This window comes from Cydia strobilella, chromosome 1 (assembly GCF_947568885.1).
Source record: "Cydia strobilella chromosome 1, ilCydStro3.1, whole genome shotgun sequence".
Lineage (NCBI taxonomy): Eukaryota > Metazoa > Arthropoda > Insecta > Lepidoptera > Tortricidae > Cydia > Cydia strobilella.
In genome coordinates, this window is record NC_086041.1 from 19,037,963 (window position 1) to 19,058,357 (window position 20,395).

The window sequence follows — 20,395 nt, forward strand, 5'->3', positions numbered from 1 at the left end:
AGACAGACAGACTTTCGCATTTATAATATTAGTATGGATTTATCGTGTAGTAGCACAATATTCATAAGAATCTCAAAATGGAGCCGAAATATGTGAAAGCTGATAGCGGCAACCTACCAGACAGACGCATCAATGGTTGCACTTTTCTTTAAAGATAATCCGGATTACTATGCTGCGGAGCTTAGAAATGTAAAAACAGCTGTGTGGGTATACGTAGAAATTGTTTATTTACGAACAATTCGATTTCGATGATACGAATACGACGACGATATATATATATAGAATACGATGACGAGAATAGTATCTCCATACTGCACTTTAGTTTGAAAGAAAAAGTATGCTACTAACTAACACAAATACCAAAACAACAAAAACCGCTGCTTTAATTACCATATTTATTTACAGTTAAATATTACTTCACACATAAAAACATTTGTATGCGCTAAAATGCTCTTTGGGGTCTCTTCGCGCTAGTTTTAAACACATTTTTCTTTTTTTGGGATTCATTGGAATGGAAACAAACGATTTGTCTGGATTTTTTATAGTCGTACTTGAACATTGCGGCACTATACACCATTTATATACCATTTTACAGTGAAATAATGAATTCAATGCACATAAACCATAAGATTAACTATAAGGTCATTGACTGAGTTTACTTGCGCGTGACGTCTCACGTGTCACGTGATTAGCCCCTTTGCGAAAACAGCGTTTAAGGCGCGTTCAAAATAAATAAACTTTAACATTGTTTTTTTTTTTATATTTAATACAGGAAATTTCACGGAGATATCAATGTAGTGTCATGATTAAGTCATAAACAATCAATTAAAACTATTTTCAAAAATTAGTCAAATAGCCTATTTGGGGACCAAGTACTTCCTACTTCTTTTTCCATAATAATTATTACCACACGACGGAACTTCTAACATTTTTTTTACTCATTGTTCTTGTTAATCTAGGGCGATTTATATAAGTTTTAAATTCATCTTTACTGAACTGTTCTAATGCCAGCAACCTGCCCACCTCCTCATGCACCGGCAACATACGGCATTCCACATTCGACTTCAGTCACTTTTTTTACAGCGAGTTTTAGTTTTTTTTATCGACTAATTGTTTCATAAAGCGTATTTGTAATGATTTAATCCTATCTAGATAAGTTTTAAATGCCCTACCATAGCATGCCAGGCCATAAGAAAACAGAGAGTCTGCCAGCGCATAGTATAAGGTAAACATCGTGGCCCTGTCCAATACATATTTTAACTGGTGTAGTTTTACTAGTACAGTTCTTAATTTGTCACATAATTTATTGATATGATTTTTCCAAGAGAAATTGTAATCTATTAATAACTTGTACTCTGACACAATCTCGATACTCGCACACTCACAATTCTGTAGCGCGCTGTGCAGTGTGCAGGTACTCATACGTGTGGCCAATTATGCGCGGCGGCCGACTAGCTTGCGATGTCTATTGTACGGGGATCGCACGTGCATACATTTGGTTTTATTTACATATATCATCGGTATTATTTATATATATCATCAGTTTTATATATATCACGGTTGTATAAAATACTACTTTATTAAACCCTCACCTCCTTGATTTTTTATTGACATGTGACCTTTGCGTTTGACTATCGTTTGACGAGTTAGTGACACGTGACATTATACCTATCATAGACATAGTATATACCTGCCTACCAAATAAAATAAGTAAAATTGGTAGCAGAGAAGTCATTATTACGAATAAAAAAAAGTACGTATATTATTTTGCAGTGCACTCAGACTGGAATCCCATAGGTATACAAGCCTGACTGCTCTCAATTACCTGTTTTTATCGTCTTCTGAAGTTACCATGAGCGCCACAGCGCCATCAAACAGTCCCCAGCCGCCGCGCCAGTGCATAACGTTGGCCAATATGAAGACGTAGGAGTACAGCCGAGACAGAGCGCGCTCTCTCAGCCACCGCCCCGCGCGTTTCTCTTCACCCCAGGCTCCAACTGATCGGTCTAGCAGGTATGATCTAATGACAGAACAGAATGTTTGTTAATTTCCTTACATTCACATCGTGCAGGTCTGATTCTTTTCGGCCTGCTGCGTCTGTTGCAAAATCTGCAAAATTCGACAACGAGAACTTTAGAGATAGGTGAAGAACAGACTCCTGACCTGAGTAACGCGAAGCATACGTGCACCATGATGGCGAGCACGTAGGTCTACACGTAGCGCGTAAGGGAAGCAGTTCGGCGCCAGGCCCATCAAGCCCCACGTCCCGTGCCAGACACCCAAGACCAGCGGAACCACTACAAGAACACTGTTTCCTCACCTCAGTAACGCGAAGAGCACGTGCACAATGATGGCGTCCACGTAGGTCTGCGCGTAGGGGAAGTAGTCCGGCGCCAACTCCATCAAGCCCCACGTCCCGTGCCAGATACCCAAGACCAGATACTGAAGAATTGTTTGACATGATGCCAGCGGCCGCTTTCTATCACCGCACCGCTCGCCATCGGCAGGGTATTCATCCTCACACCCTAGCACCTAAATGGTCACGTACTGTGCGGTTTAAGAGGAATTTCCTCCCGCGGACGCTTCGGCTGTGGAATGAGCTCCCTGCCGAGGTTTTCCCGAGGGGCTACAGTATGGGGTTCTTCAAAAAAGGAGTGTACAGGTTTTTAAAGGGTCGGCAACGCGCGTGTAATATCTCTGGTGTTGCAGGCGTCCATAGGCTACGGTAACTGCTTACCATCAGGCGGGCCGTATGCTTGATTGCCACCGACGTGGTATAAAAAAAAAAAAACAGCGGAACCACCACAAGAACACTGTTTCCTCACCTCAGTAACGCAAAGCACACGTGCACCATGATGGCAAGCACGTAAGTCTGCGCGTAGGGGAAGTAGTCCGGCGCCAGCTCCATCAGGCCCCACGTACCACGCCACACACCCACAACCAGCGGCCCTACCACGAAACACGTAAACACCGCGTCTCCTGAAACACAAGGAATTATACGGAGAATAATAATAAACGCTGCGTTAAACGATCTCATACGTAGGGCCTTCGGTACCGACCCTATACCTACCGGCCAACCCTAGAGCCAGGTCTGTCCACGGCGGATGGTAGGTAAAATGCCTGAGGGCCTAGCCAAGATACATTAGCGTATTGTTCGATACGGAGCGAACGATTGGCATCTTGGTCAGGCACCCTAATGGATGTTCGCTAGTGATGTAGTGATATCGCTTGGCATGGGACGTGACTTGTGTAACTAGATACGCTGGCCCCGTCTTATAATAATAATAAATCATTTATTTCAGACCGAGCTGATCCGAGCTAAGCTGTGCGTTCGGCCAGAAAGCTAGGTTCAGCCGCAGACGACGCCCAAACCGCCAATTTTTTCTTGTTTTTAAATTCGCGTGAAAATATAAATTTTAAGCGCCATTTTAACTCCCCTACATTGACATTATATTACTTTATAAAAATTATAGATATAGGATTATATTGTAGGAATAAAAACGGCTTTATAATGATTTATTGAGTTTTATATTTATACCTGTGGGTACAAGTCTCGCGCAGCTAAGGTGTAAAAGGGCATTACGTGACTTACATACTTTTACACCTGCGCTGCCCGAGGCTTGTACCCTTTTTCACTAGGGCCACACTTACTTGTATTGTTATTTACCTATTCACAAAACGAGCATGACAGTAAAGTGAATGCAGAAATCATCTAAAATTGCTAAACAAATGTGATTTTTATCATTGACGATCTTTTTGTGAAATTCTTAGTATTAAATCTGATGGAATAATATTAACATTAAGATATACACGGAGTCTGAGCCACTGAAAACCTGAGACACACCAACATTTTATTTTATTTTAAACTCATCTTGAGTATTTATTCTTTAATCCGATAAATATTTAAAAAAATATTCGTTGGTTACTTTTCTTAACAATTTTATTCGACTGGTAATTCTACACAAGATACTTCGTCGTTTTAGTGGCATCAAACAATTGCTAGTTACTATAGTAAACACTGTTAACTGACCATTTGCATACCTTACTGCAATGAGATAAGGTTTACCAATGGCCAGTTAAGGGTGTTGCTCATTGACAAATAACGTGTCAAATGCTAGTTATTGATATTGTTGCATTGCAAACTTGTAGACTGAGCATGTAAAAATAGTAAAAAATTACCCCCATTAAAATATAGCGCAATCGATTCTCCTATCGATTCTGAACAAACTGTTTTTAGGTTTTCAGTGGATCATGAAACACCGTGTACTTATTTGTACATATTATTCACCATTCATAAGTGCTTGTTGCTAGGCCTACATGAATAAAGTATATTTGAACTACCTATTGAACTATTGTTGAGTTTAATTTTCAATGCTATAATTCATCATGCAAACAAAAATTCTGTAAAAAAAAAATTAGGCCTAAGTAACGGCATATACTTCGGACCTACCTCCATTAGATACAATACAATTTACGTGCGTGTCTAATAGATAAAATACATAAATATTATAGGACAATTTTACACAGATCGACCTAGTCCCACACACAGTACCTAAGCTCAATAAGGCTGCCCTTTTAATGAGTTCGATTTACAGTACAATTAATTGATGGATGGCTTTTTACCTGCTCCCAATTCCATCTCTCTGCAGGTGCATTCTGTGATCCCAATGTCCTTGCAAGACTCTGTAGAGGCAGCCTTTTCTAAATCCGCGGCTGGCGGTGGACTCCTCGCCTGCTGCACTTGAGAAGGTTTCTGCTGCGGCAGCAGGGTGTCCGTAGCATTCGGAGACATCTGACAAGTAAGTAAATGTGGTATGTATTTAAGTAGGGCTCCTATATAACAAAAGTGATTTTTGTGCCGTGTTTTGCGTACAGAAACCTTCGTGCGCGAGTCCGATTTGCACTTGGCCGGTTTTTAGTTTGAGTTTTTGTTATGAGTGACGCAGCTATTTGCAGGACTTGTTCCGTTTGAAGGATAAAATATTATCCCGCTTTAAATGCGCTAGCAACTGAAACGTTTGAAGTCGGTGCCAACCCAAATAGTAACAATAGCAATACGGGTTATATACTGGTTATTTTCTTCCTTATCAAACTACACCAGGGTTGGCATTCGATTTGACGGTTTTGACGCTTTTAAAATTTGGCTTGGCACCGACTTCAAACGTTTCAGTTGCTGGCGCATATAAAACGGGATAATATTTTATTTTATCCTTTTTAAAGTCGGTTTTTTTAGATTTGTTTTATTTTTCCATTTTTAGTTTTAACAAAGAGGATATAATAAGATAGAGTGGTACTGTCATAGTAAATTTTGTAACCGCTGTAAATTCACTGCCATCTATCGACATACTTTAAAACTAAAAATGAAGATTTATAAAAATACGTTAAAAGGTATTTAAATATGGATAAATGATTTTTTTATTTACATTAAATTTTTTTATTCAGTTTTTTATTCATTAACTTGATCTATATACAAATGTTTCTTTAGAACTTACTTGCCTAACAAACATAACGAAGAGGACAAATCGCCAAAATCGAAATATGCGTTGTTAAAGAGTCCCATTCTGGTCATCTTCAGTAGTTCCAATTCATCAAATGACACTGTTTATTATAAAAATGTTGATGAAAATACTAAAATACGAATTCGGTTAAAAATAAACCTGTTCCAATCTATCCTATGGACAACATAAAGTTAAGGTCTATAAAACCTAATTTAGAGAGGGGCCCACTGACTATCAGTCCGCCGGACGATATCGGCCTGTCAGTTGTTCGGAACTGTCAAATTTTTGTTCTAACTGACAGGCCGATATCGTCCGGCGGACTGATAGTCAGTGGGCCCCGGGAAGCCTTATTCGGTAATAAGTTTTTTTATAGCCCACGTGTGTTTACTTGTTTTTAATAATTGTGGTCTAATATTTCTAAATTACACTTTCCCCGTCTATTTAGTTTTAGATCGTATTTTCTGTATTTACGCCACCGTTACTACACTTACCACTAACACCTTTAGATTGTCCTTTGTCAGCGTCGCCCGACCCCACTGGTGAATCGAATTCTAATGAAAATCAATATGTCTAGGGTACCTTTATACCTACCTCACGTTAAGCGAGTTATCCGTAGATAGGTACATTTGTTGTTCATAGTGAAGGCTTTAATAACACTTTGACAAATTGATGGATATTAAAAGGTAATAAAAATGTATAAAGGTATTTCGTGATAAAGTTAGTGGAGTGGAGTAGACGATTAGCGGAGCCTTTGAACCACCGCATCGTAATGCAAGTGTGATTTCAGAATGTAACCAGGTAGTAATTTTATTCTGCCAATTGTTTTGTATAACGTACATATGTCACGGTGTTATTGAGGTTTTTTTGGGAACATACCTAGATACATTCTTTCGAAGTACAGTTCTTCAAATTTTAAGCGTCCTTCGGAGTCATACTTTGCAACTCAACAACATTTTTTATTTGCAGTTTTCGTATTTTTCATACGATAAATATAAACAAACGAACGGCCCGATAGTAATTTATATATTTATAACTGCAGATATATAACTTGCTTGTTGCCAATTAAACAATAACAGTCAGCGTCAAATAGATAGTGACCGCAATAAAGTGGCCAAGTATATCGTAACGTAACACATCTTTGTTATGTTACCATAGAAATAACGATGTCTCCCGATACATTTGGCCACATTGGCAGTCGCTAACTACATATTTTGGCTAAGTAACGATGGAGAATTGTTAAAAGCGCTTTTCCATAATACCAACCGTTGGCTACCATTGGACAAACCGAGCATGGGATACTAGGGGCAAAACCGACAGAAGCAATGATAAAGAAAGAATATATCAAACTTTTAAAATTACTTTTCATCACACTTGCTCGAAATCGTTATTTGTGCAACAAGAGAGGAATGTTGATTTTTCTTGCGAGTGTTTATTTTGAGTCCCGAGAAAGCGAAAGATCTTGAATCTTGAGCGTAGCGAGGGCCTCAAAAACACGTGATGAAAAATAACTTTGCTCACGTGTTGCACACATAATTTTTCACCTCAGTAGTGAGAACATATTAAAGGTTAGTGTATTTCGAATTACACACAATAATACAGAAAAAAAAAACATTTTGTAATAGAAGTATGAAGTGGCAGTTCATGGCCTTCACTAAATTAAAAAGCTACTTTGTTTCACTCCCTGCAGTGAGGAAAGTCGCACTTTCCTTACTCCAGGGAGTGACGAAAGTAGGCTTGTTCGAGCTGCTGAGGTGAAAATAGTTATTTGTTATACAAGGGTGCAAAGTTGTATTTTACCCGCGAGTGTGGAATTGAAACACGAGCAAGCGAAAGGATTCTATAGTTGAACCACGAGCGAAGCGAGTGGTTCTAAAATAGAATCCTGAGCGTAGCGAGTGTTTTAACACACGAGAAGTAAAATACATTTGCACCCGTGTGTAACACAAAACTTTTCCCCTCACTATAGCGAGGAAAGTGCAACATCCACAGGCGTTAGATCATCTTCATCAACTGGAATCACTCATTTTTTTATATTATAACAAAAAACTCTGGAAATTCTGTACTTTTACGTGAGAAGTTTTTAAGTAAAATTTTTGTTGACAATGTTGACATTTCTGACGTATGAAATGTCAATGATGCGTTTTGAAATTGCATCGACTTAACTTGTGCGTTCAGAATTATATTTAACATAATTATTAAAAACAAACGTTTATTATGGAATTTTAAGGTTTATGACTTAAAATCATTAAATAAAGCTAAATCTGGTGTTTTTTATTAGATTCTCAAACCATTTATTTAATGATAATTAATATCGAACGAACCATTATTATGAGCGTTTTACGTTTTATTATCTGTCAAGCTACTTAAACACGCTCCATTCAAGGTCAAATTACTTTCCACACTAGTGGATAAAATGCGTTTTTCCCCGCTTGTTTTAAAGGATAAAAGACGGCTTTCCGAGCTAGTGAGGGAAAAAGATCTTATTTCTTGCAGGTGTAATAAAGGACAAATGCCTATATTGTTTCATCGAGAGTTATGGAGTGTGAAAAAAAGCTATAACTCCCCAGGGAGTTATAGCTTTTTTTTTATTATGTCTAATTCACACGACCCAAGTAGGTATAAATGAGTTATACTTTTAAAAATACTGTCGTTTATAATTTAATATTTTTGTTTATGTTTGTAATGAAAAACATTGTGTGTAACTACAGGAGTAAGAATATTGGAAACTTGGGCCTTAAATTAAAACGCAAAAATAAGACGCAAAGTGCGTGTCTGACCATAATCCAGCCAGGTACCACCTTCGTACGATAACTAGAAACAAAGCAACAAAAATACCGTTACTTCCGCAGCGATTTTTGGTAAAATTTTAACCTATCCATGAGCCATCGCTGGTTTATCTTTACCTATAATAAATTCTTTTCAGAAAACAGCAATTAAACGGGCCCAGTTTAGAAACGCTATAAAGACTTACAAATAGTACTCACTCCTCGTTTGAATATAACCCGTTTTCTTTCTCTGTGTTTTCACACCAAAATATTCGTTGTAGTTGTTTATCACCCACACATGCCACACATGTCCCAATAGAAAGAATGCCACACTAATTTTGCATTAATTATGTCCGCATTGCCATGTACAGTTTTGAATTAATTTAAGATTTAAGATAAATGTGTTAATGCCGAATAACAATGTTGTATGTAATAAAACTAATAAATTTTAACATCACATAAACGTTAACTTAGCGCCTGCACGCCTGAGAACTGGAAATGCTTCAAGCTCGCACATAGGCTTAAATACCTTACCTACGGCAACCCGAACTCAATCCTAATTTATCGCTTCAACGACCACCATTACGTATGTTAAATAAACAACCTACCACAATTTTATGAATTTTAAGAGCACACGTTATAGGGCGGTGAATGGTTTTTAAAACAAGGTCAAAGTTCAGTTGAATTATCTACAGCTGCAAAATAATGAACAAACCCGCAAAGTGCGGGTCAAACTCCGCACAAATCAAGAGTTGTGTGCCTTTACAGCGTATCTACGAAAATAGTCAACAAAGGAAGTAGCAGCCTTTGAAAAATTGCCCCCAGAGATTTTTGTTCAAAATTATTACCAGATGATGCCCTGTGAGGAGAAAATATTTCATACAAATTTTTAACCCTCTACTGCCCATTGAAACCTCGCGGCATCCATTTAACCCTAAAACATTTTTATTTAATTTCTCCTTAACTATGTAACTGACGGATTTCATATTTTGTACAAATATTACTTCAACCTAAAAGTATTGTTAAAAAAATAAGAGCCTTCTAAACCTTTTCCTTCTTAAAATTAAAAAAAAATGTAGCAACCTGTATAACAAGTTAGGATAGTGGTACTAACGCCATTTTTTTTTCTAAATGTGAACCAACATCTCATCTACATTATATTCAAGTTTCATCAACCTAGTAGTGGAATACTGCAAAAAAAAATTACCTTGGTACCTTCTCTATGTAACCCGTCGTAAAGCCTTGCAATAGGTATTAAGTGCGACATAAAATATGCAGTAGAAATTAAATAAAAAAGAACTAAAAAAAAATCATACGAAATTGTTGTTAGAATTTTAGTCGGTTCGATTCCCGAGCGAGACAAGCGAAGTTTAAAAAATCTTTGAATGCAGTTTTGTTTCTTTTTAAAAATAAAAGAATGTTTCCTGTAAAATGAGCTAACTTAAGGTTTTCCCATAATTTTTTTCCACCCTGTATATACTAATAATATAGTCGGACAATAAATTGTAAGAAAATTATTGAGAGCGCCACTTCCTACGTAACTGTCACATGTTTGACGTAAAAGGCTTTAACATGGCAACAATTTCGTATGACTTTTTTTAGTTCCATTTTATGTAATTTCTAGTATTTTATGTCGCACTATACCTATTGCAAGGCTTTACGGATTACATAGAGAAGGTACCAAGGAAAGGAATTTGTTTTTCGCAGTGTTCCACCTTTACTACGTTGATGAAATAAAATAAAACTATGAAAACGGATTATATCGCGTATATTGAATTTATAATACATCCCGACGTTTCGAACCCTTTACAGCGTTCGTGGTCGACGGGGACAACGGGTGACTGAGGAAAAGAGCAGTAGAGGGTTAAAAATTTGTATGAAATATTTTCTTATCACGGGGCATCATCTGGTAATAGTTTTGAACAAAAATCTCTGGGGGCAATTTTTCAAAGGCTATCCTGCTACATACTTTAGTCTTTCAATTTTAGTAATAATGTTTTACCCTTTTTTTAACCGGACGAAAAACTCCAATCATTTGTATTTCTTAGTAAGAAAGTGTTAGTCAAAAAAACCTATACGCATTGTTTTTTAACCGACTTCAAGATTTCAAAAGGAGGAGGTTATCAATTCGGTTGTGTTTTTTTTTTTTTTTTTAATGTTTGTTACTCCATAACTCCGTCATTTCTGGACCGATTTTGAAAATTCTTTTTTTGATTGTAAGTATATACATACAGATTGGTCCCGTTTTTGTCAAAACGCAGTTCTGATGATGGGATCCATGAGGAATCGACGGAACTCCTCAAATGTTAAAGGCTTATATATAGTGATTTTAGTATTTTCATCAACAAATCAAGCACTTACAAATTAAAAAAAGTGACATTCTATGAAGTGGAACTGCTGATGATGATCAGAACGGAACTCTTCAATGACGCATAGTTCACGTTTGGCGATTTGTCCTCTTCGTTATGTTTGTTAAGCAAGTTAGGTTTTCAAGAAACATTTTTGTCAAGCTCGAGTTCTGATGATGGGATCCATGAGGAATCGAGGGAACTCCTCAAATGTGAAAGGCATACATATAGTGATTTTTGTATTTTTATCAACAAATCCAGCATTTCCATTTTAAAAAGTGACATTTGATGAAGTGGAACTGCTGATGATGATTAGAATGGAACTCTTTAATGACGCATAGTTTACGTTTGGCGATTTGTCCTCTTCTTTATGTTTGTTAAGCAACTTAAGTTTTTAAGGCATATTTTTGTCAAGCTCGAGTTCTGATGATAAGACCCATGAGGAACCGAGGGAACTCCTCAAATGTGAAATGCATACATATTGTGATTTTTGTATTTTCATCAACAAATCCAGCATTTACATTTAAAAAAGTGACATTTGATTAAGTGGAACTGCTGATGATGATCAAATGAAACTCTTCAATAACACATAGTTCACGTTTGGCGATTTGTTCTCTTCCTTATGGACCCAGACCCAAACTTGGACCCGGACTCGGACCCGGACCCGGGTCTGGACATGGACCCCAACTCGAATCCGGACCCGGACCAAACTCTGACCCAAACTTGGACCCGGACAGCCGGACACGGACCCGGACTCGGATCCGGACCCAGACCCGGACCCGGAAATGCTACTAGAAAAGTGGGTTAGGTTAGGTTAGAACTGTGACCCTTACAGAAACGAAATGCTATCAGAAAAGTAGGTTAGGTTAGGTTAGGTTAGAACTGCGACCCTTACAAAAACGAAATGCTACTAGAAAAGTGGGTGGTTTTACCTCCTTTTCTACATTATTAGGCAATATTATAATAATTAGGCAAATAGGCAAAATTAGTCAAAAGATGGATTAGGATAATTACGCAAAATATGCTGTCTATTTCATTTCATTGTCTGGAATCTAAGAGTGCACTATCAACAATAAGTAAACTTTCAGCGGCATCCCCCATTGAAGTCGGTTTTTTTTTCTTAAAAATTATGTAATTTGAACATTGACGTAACATATACTAGTTTTCGTTGCTAAAACTTGTTATACAAAGAAAATGGAGCAAGTAGAAGTTTTGTATGTAAAATTTCTACTGTCACTACTGATTTCTTTTGTATTACAATTTCTGGCAGCGATAACTAGTGTCGGTCATAATGTTACTTGAATGTTCATGTCAAATTTAATGTTACCTATTTCAGAATGTCGATTAAAAATCGCATAAAACATCGCTAGAAACCACAGGTCCCAAGTTTGGGTAAGGTCAGTAAGACTTGTGTTTAGGGTACTAGACGAGGTCACACATAGGTATATATTTATATATAAATACTTATAAGTATACATAGAAAACATCCATAACTCCATAACTATAGAAATATTTGTCTTAAACACACAAATGAATGGCCTTACCAGGATTTAAACTCGGGACCTCCTAGAATAAAAATAATACCTCCTAGGATAGGGATTAAATGAAATTCACAAATCTCAATATAACATCATATAATATATTTACAATACAAATTTAGCATTACAACTAGTGTCAACAAAGCCTGTAAATAAACCTTAACCAGGTCAAGTGTTGTCACACCTAATTTCTTCAACAAACAGAGCATATAGATATAAGCATTATGATTATGTTGATAATTGTTGCACATAATAAGTAACATGATATAAGATTAACCTCTTTATTAATAAGACATGGAAGAAATTTTACAATATTAGTGTACCTATTATATCTGACAAAGGCAACACATAGGCGGTTTAAAAAAAGAAACAGTATGCAGCGTTTCCGTCGGTCTTGTCTCCTTTGCCTCTCCGCTATATATTTGAAAGTTGGAATCATTTCTGGGTAGGTACCTACTACTTGACACCCTTCTATACTAAAAATTTATTTCGAGTAATTAAAATCCTCTTCCTACTTTTAAAAGTCGGTTATCACAAATAAATTTAGCTAAATACAAACCGCAGTCAGTTTCGTCTTAGAATTAACCTGTTGGCACAATGTACCATACATACCACGTACATGTTACATAAATTATATTATTTATAAGATCTTGCTTAAAATCAATAAAATGTCACTCAACTAAATACACGTACTTACGAATTTTTAAAACCGGTCCACTCAGGTAGAAATTACGAGTATATTATCGATTTTGTAAATACTTACAGGCCAATTCGAGTTTTAGATATTAGATCTGATTCCTATATGATACTGATCTGTCAGTGCCAAAAGTGACTTTTTTCGTTGAAGAAATTATAGTTTAAGAAAATAATAAGTTGGTAATAGATTTATCTACCGAGTGCTGGCCGCGTATTTAAAAATATGTTCATCTCGCTCGCTCCAAATTTAATATCAAATCATAATCATATTTAAATAAATCTAAATACGCCTCTAGTATTTCTTAACAGTGCATACACAACGCGTGATACTTTACATAAATTCCCTTCAGAATACTACTGAAAATTGAGCCTTTACAATAATAGAACTTAGGTACGTCATGCATTTAGTACTTTTTTGTAGGTATGTGAAGTAAATATGTATGTATATACCCAAATAGTATAAGTAGGTACCTACATCAAAATGTGTGCTAGTAGTCAATTAGACTAACAAAATTGTTTGTTCTTTTTTTCTCAGGATTAACTATTACTCAACTTACTACTTTCTTCTCTCAAAATACGTTTTATTCCTCAAACTGGTTAGTTTGCTCAAACCAGTTATTAGTAAAATAGAAACAAAAAGATACAAGTCGCAGACGAACTTTAATTTTCAATGTTAATTACGAGGATGAAATTGATTAGGTTCATTTTGATCGATTTTCGTAATAAGTTAGTAGTAGTTTACTGTTAGTAGTGTAACGAATGTTAACTCAAGAAGAAAGAAGTGATTTCTTGAAAATTGGACTATTTTCCAATTTTCTGCCTACTTTTATCGGTTTTCAATAGGAGCGAATTATATTATATCTTAATATTTACTATATTAATGTAAAGTTAGGGGTATGATTAAAGTGAATACAACGTGAACAAGCTATTTATACTTAAGCGTTAAGACAGTAAATAGAGAAAGGCACACATTTGATAAAATATAGACCTATAACAAAACGGAAAACGGGACCTTTAATTCTGTACCACTGATTTTGAGGCTGTCAATAAAGCACATAACATTTTAACAAACAGCCCGCTTTCAGATTTGTTAAAATATGGGTATTTATTTTATTCAGAAGGGTTTTGCGTGTTTCTACCCGCATATCTTCGTCTTGTGTGCGCATATGCCACTAAAGACATTTTTACGTAAGTAGGTACAAGTACTACAGTAAAAACGAAACAATTAGCCAAAAATTAGACGCAATATTGTAAAAAAAGGTTCAACAAATTGAGAATCTCCTTTTTTGAAAGGTATTAAAAAAAATACAAGGTACAAACATTTTTCCTCCATTTATTTTAGTAAATTTGTATTGCATATCACTCGTGTACCGATTATGGATCTACTGATGTTTATTTTATTGAAATCCACTCAATAGTTTAGGCGCTAGAAATAAAAATATGATTTAATATTCGGCATCCTCTCAAGGCGGCTGTATTGATTTTTCTTTAATAAAACAAGTGTAAACAGGTTGTGAAGGGCAAGAGGAATCTACCGATATGCCATTTAAAAAAAACCGTCCAGTATCCTGACCTACAGGGTGTACTGATTTTCAGTATTTAAACCCATAACCCTACTTTCTGTTTAAGTCGCAGTCGAGTAAAATGTTGATATTGGGGTAGAACGTGTACAAATGTATGGACAAAAGTGGAATTCATATTCCTCCAAGTTTCATATTAAGAGAATATCCCCTGAAAGGGTATAAGCGCTAAATCTGGATTCAGCTATTATTTTCTATAACAAGATGTATTTTTTCCGCAAAGATATCTAGGACTGTTTTGTATAGAATTTAATAAGCTTTAATGTTGCCTTACACCATATTTTCATAGAGGACGTATATTTCGAGTAAAACGCAAATTTCTCCAGGATATTACACATTTTTGCAAGACGGCTGCGAATCCTCGAGGTCCCCAAATGTCAAATAGTGTGGACATGAAAAAGAGACCTTTAATTAACATACATACCAAATTTCATAACTTTGGAAGGATTTCGAGGTTAGACTTAATCCGATTGTGCTATTCACTGATTGGCAATAAAATTGTTTAAAGTATTTTAAAAACAATATATAGGTATATAAGTAAGATTTTGTAAAATAGTGCGAATACCCTAAGTTATTATTAACGCTAAATTTTCTCCGGCCAAAGAAAATAATGATCTTGCGAACGATTCAAATAGTCCGTCACGTCTCAATGGCATAGTTGGAATAATGATCGACCTTGAACTTGGAATTATAACGACAAACCACAATACTATCAGACTATCACAGATAAAAACGGTTATTGCTATCATTACAGCGTGAGCTACTGGAAAGCAGAGCCGCTCTGTTACTTGTGACTATTTTATTTAATTAGTAAGTACTACCTAGTATTTCGCCCCGAACTGAGAACTCGCGGTTCGCCAAAACGTTAGATCAATTGAATGCACCTACCTAGTCGGCAAAGGATTTATTGCAAGGTCTGTGGAGCCCTTAACTGATAGATTTAAGTACCCATAGAGATTAAAATAAACTGTATCTGTGGTAACCCGTAATCTTTCTTGTGAAATGTCAAATAGCTACCTATTTTGTTAATTTTAGTTCGCTTTTATAAATCTTGATTATTTTTTATCGTACATTAAAAAACGATATTATAAATGTGTAAACCGAGCACTTTCATTTGAAACCAAACTCGAACATACGTTCTTGCAAATAAGATGACCAGAATAGCAAAGCCCCTCACAAATAGCTTTTTGGCCTTCTAGGCTCTTCTAGCTTCATAACCCCTTAATCGAGCCTGCTCATAATTTAATGACTACAATATCCTGCCTGCATCTACACGTTTACTCAATTTCATTTAAATTAGAACAAATTTACTTAAGTTATTGTCCATCAAACTATCCTCTGATAGTTCAGCTTAAAAACATCGAAATGCCGGTACGTGCCCCTAGCCGGTCGTGTGTTCCAAGTTGAATGTAAGATGAACTTCACTTCACTTCGCTCGCTCGTTCGAAATAATAATAATAGTACATTGTGATACAAGTGTTCTAAGTTGGTCATTACACACGAGGCAATATTGTGCGCGCGAGCTGTAAGCGAGCGCGCAATAAGAAAGCCGATGTGTGTAATGACCAATGGACACGCGTTTCATACGACGTTTTTCAACACACTTGCGAGGAAAAAAAAGAAACTTTCATATTAATCAAATTTTAATTAAAACAGTAATCTGTCATACTGCCTGCCGCCCCTTGCCCCGGACGCAAGTCCGCGTGGTAAAATCTAGATAATCGACCAATTTAAGAAGGCTCTGTTTTTATACATATTATTAGCAATCAGTTACCTTCTTAACTCAGTTGGATAATATAATAAAAAAGTACGAGTATTATAATATACTGAAAAAGCACGCGTGTTTAATATCTAGGATTATGAGCCAAAAAGCGGTGGAATAAAAACGTAGTTTTGAGCAAGTGTGTTGAAAAAAATATAAACAACGCAACAACATGTCGCGCGAGTGACTAAAACAAGTAAGTCTAAACCGTAAAATTATTTAATGTTAGTATGTCTCACAATAGTTTAAATTCGATAAACAACACGGTTTATTTAATAAGTGAAAAAATAATATTTAATGTTTACCTCAACCAGGGCTAACATTCCTATCTTATGTATTTTGGCCGCTTTGCTCTCCAGTGGACCGTCTGTTTTATGTAGGTAAGTTTCATAGAATTCTCTCGACGACATAGGAAAAAAAATCTATTGTTAACACACAAACCTACTTAAACCTTTTTACATGAGCACGATTAATTTTTTGTACTTACCAGTTTATCCAGCAAATAAACTTTTTGTATGATATATATTGTACACGTTTTTTTGTTTACAAAATTTGGTAATTTCACCAAATAAATGTTGGTTAAATGCCAGAATAAAGACATAAAGGGGACCATCTACATCTAATATAGTATTCTAATCAAATTTTTTTTTAAATTCTAAGCTGCCTCATCAATAGAAATTAGTGATCATATACAATTTTGAAATGTTAATACAATAATAAATTAATGTAGGTTTGGGACTTCTACTACTTAAATGTAAAATCATGCCAACGATTCGGAAGGTCATATTACCTTGGGCTCTCATAGCTCCTTGTAATAATTATCATTTATACAATAATAGTATGTTAGACCGCTTCTCTATCCCGGGAAAAATACAAAAATCCTAAATCAATCAACCCAATATCAATGAACTTTTTTATAGATGGCTCCCTTTATACACTGCATGTATGCCTTAACGACATTCTTAATCTTTTTAATGTTAGTACTTTGAAATCTATATCTAACATTCTACAAGGAAGACCGTCTCAAGTTTTTTTTATCTGCGTAGAATTAATGGAATAAAATGTAAAAATGTAAACATCAATCCTGTCTGTAAATCATTATATAATAATTTACGTTTACCTATTTATACATAATACTCGTAAGTGTCCTATTTTCTGTAAATATTCTCTTTAGGTTATTGATTTTTTTGTTTGACTAATATTTAACGTCCTACAAAAATGATATTTTATCATGGTGATATGGCTCTTGCTCTCAATTTTAGGTTTAAAAAAGTTATTGTTTGATTAATTTAAGCGAAGACAATTGTAAAACATGTAATGTGAAAAACAGCAGGTATACTTATATCTATTTATCCCATAAATATAGTTCTGATTCCGGAATAATGTAAAACTAACCTAATCGAGGACTTACTTAGAAAGTAGTAAAATTATCTATTTATTTAGAACATCACTAGCTATCTCAACATGTAATCAACAAAGTCGCTTTAACATCGACAGACATACAAACTGGCATCTTATCAAAATTACTGAATAAGCTCTGAATCTTATTTTTTTGCATTGTGTTACATATCCAAAACGTAGTTACTTACATTTCCGAAATAACATTGACAGCGTACCTAGTACACATGAAAATAAACTACGAATCAAAAGAAGTGACTTTTTCTTTTTGTGACTATATTATTTTATGATAAACAATAGGTAACGATGTTTACTTTTTACAGTTTACATTTCATGGAGTATGCCATGTATTCTTGTAATTATGAATAATTTATCCACAATAGTATTGTTAATCATAAACAAAATTGGCAACAAGGTAGAAAAACAATATCTGTCACGTTATAATATTTTAAAAATGCACATCAAAGTTCCCATTTAACTGTTGGTACTTATTAAACACCAACCTGGCTTAAGAGTAACACCAACCCGCCGCCAAAAAGCCGCTCACTATACAATCGAAGTTACGCTCTCATTTCAAGGACAAGCTCAACATTTCTTGAAACTTGGCTTCTTGAAAAATTTGTCACTAAATAAGAACAAAAAAAACAATACTCATCCTTTATCTTTTTGGTGCTAGTACTAGTGTAAGACAAAGATAATATGATTATCTCTATGTTTGAAACGAGACAGTCCTTTGACAAACTATACTTAAAACTTCTACTAGCTCTAAATTTCTTTGTGTTACAATTTGTAGCATCGAAAACCTGAATGTTCATGTCAATCTTCATGTTATTTCAGAATGTCGTTTTAAAATGGGAGCGTAACTTCGATTGTATGGTGGCCACTAGGTTCATGTGACTATTAAATTAAATCTTGAAATGTGCTCTACACATTTCGTCTCGGTGATTTTAGAGACATGTAAAAGGCATCAATACTTTAAGTTCATAAAATCAGCCCTAAAAGTTAAAAACCTAAAGGGCCAATTAAATCCACACTGGCTAATGGGCCCGATTTACCTAGTTTTCCGTTTCACAAAATACTAGAACCTCTTTAACAATATTTGACATGTAAAAATTGTTTGTCTCTAATTGCCAAGATTTTTAAATGTTTGATATTTTTGCACTTGAACTATTTTTCCACATTTCGAATATTGTTAACGATGTGCTGATATTTCCTGAAACTGCAAACAACTCGCCCGACGTCGGGCCCGAGATCGTGCCCATGAGCAAGTAAAGATCAAATTGGCTCTTAAGTCTAATACGGTAATATATTTTTTTCAGGGAGAACAACTTTAGTAAATAAATTAGATGGTACCAGTATTTATCGTCATTTTTATTAAATGTACCTTTGAAATACCTAAAGTGCAAAATTATTTGAGATTTGAAGATCACCAAATGAAGGTACCTACCTACTTATCAGCTCAAACTGAGATTGTTTCTTTTATGACGTGTACATTGTATGCTAGAAATAGGTAGCTAATCAAATAAATTTAATCAAATGTCTTGCTCACAATTTTTATACAAAAATAATTGAAGGTCATGAAACTCGTGAGTAAAACGTTATTTATTTATTAATATCGGTTTAGCGATAGGTAATTATTTAAAGTACCATATTCATTTTCAGTAACGTTGGCGACACAGTACTTGCCTACCTAGTTATACATACGTATAATCGTATTTAACCGTATTTTTATTATCAGCTACTTCTAGCCTTTTGACTGATATTTAAAACGTTGTTCTGTTTAAAATCTAGTCGTACCTACACTGCCGTTCTGTAACCAGAATTCACAACTCGAATAAGCTCAATCCTCCCGTCCTCTGCTAATGCTAAACCTACGATGGAACTTGAACCCTTTTTTCTTTTCCTTTTCTTCGGGTTTACCTTCCAGAATATTATCTGCACTTTTAGCGACTTGGACACTCTTTCTTCTATTCTTCATAGACTTTACGAGTTTGTAAAACTTCCCCTTCTTTTTAGTCGGGTCTTGGTTCAAGTCCGCCGGCTCTTCTTCCACCTCGACGCTGAATTCTGATGATATGTCTCCCAGGTCTTCGATACTCTGACTTTCTATCTGTTTCTGTGGCAACTCCAGTTTGGCTTTTGAAGTCTCTGGTTTAGGCTCCTGAGCAGGTGGCACTGGTGCGTCAGGATCGACACACTGAAATATAAAAAAACAATATTTTTTTTATTCATAGAACTTCGCCATTGGACATTTTTCTGTAAAGTGATGCACTCGTTTAGGTAAATTTAATTTTATTTCTGCTCAGAATCATGAGCTGATTCCATCCCATCCTCCTAGGAAAAAAATGACACAAAATTTACATATATTTTACGTACTCTCCATTCCGTTACCGCCGTACAGTGTTTGAACGATGGTAAAAGAATGGAAAAATAAAACTTGGGTCGATTTTTTTCTTCTAGTAAGATCGAAGGAGCTCGTGATTCTGAGTAGGAAAAATATTAAATTTACCTACTTTGGAAAAAAGGTCGTGTGTATTACTTTACAGAAAAATGCCCAATGGCAATAATTATAGTAGGTGAAATAATAACACAAATAAACCTCATTGGGTTAATATACCTAATAACATTTAGATTTTTTTAATGAAAAACCAAAGAAGTTATTTCAACTAAAGCTTACTGTACCAACCGAGGCGCCAGCTCGGTATGATATATAAATAAATAAATATTAGGGGACATCTGACACAGATTAACCTAGCCCCAAACTAAGCAAAGCTTGTACTGTGGGTGATAGGCGACGATATACGTACAAT

The 20,395-nt window shown here is 35.5% G+C and overlaps 2 protein-coding genes across 2 annotated transcripts in view; both read right to left on the reverse strand.

Moving 5' to 3' along the window:
• Positions 1–1,803: 1,803 nt before the first annotated feature.
• LOC134741231 (uncharacterized) lies at positions 1,804–4,792 on the reverse strand. Its single transcript, XM_063674326.1, has 3 exons — positions 4,624–4,792; positions 2,826–2,979; positions 1,804–2,020 (listed from the first exon to the last, which is right to left on the reverse strand). Exons 1-3 carry the CDS (start codon positions 4,790–4,792, stop codon positions 1,822–1,824), a joined length of 522 nt encoding a protein of 173 aa, XP_063530396.1. The 3' UTR covers positions 1,804–1,821.
• A 7,436-nt stretch (positions 4,793–12,228) lies between these two features.
• LOC134746653 (START domain-containing protein 10) overlaps positions 12,229–20,395 on the reverse strand; it is a 50,446-nt gene continuing 42,279 nt past the window's right edge. Inside the window, exon 6 of the mRNA XM_063681158.1 lies at positions 12,229–19,782. Coding sequence (XP_063537228.1) covers positions 19,426–19,782 — 357 coding nt within the window. The 3' untranslated portion in view covers positions 12,229–19,425. The remainder of the gene's footprint in view (positions 19,783–20,395) is intronic.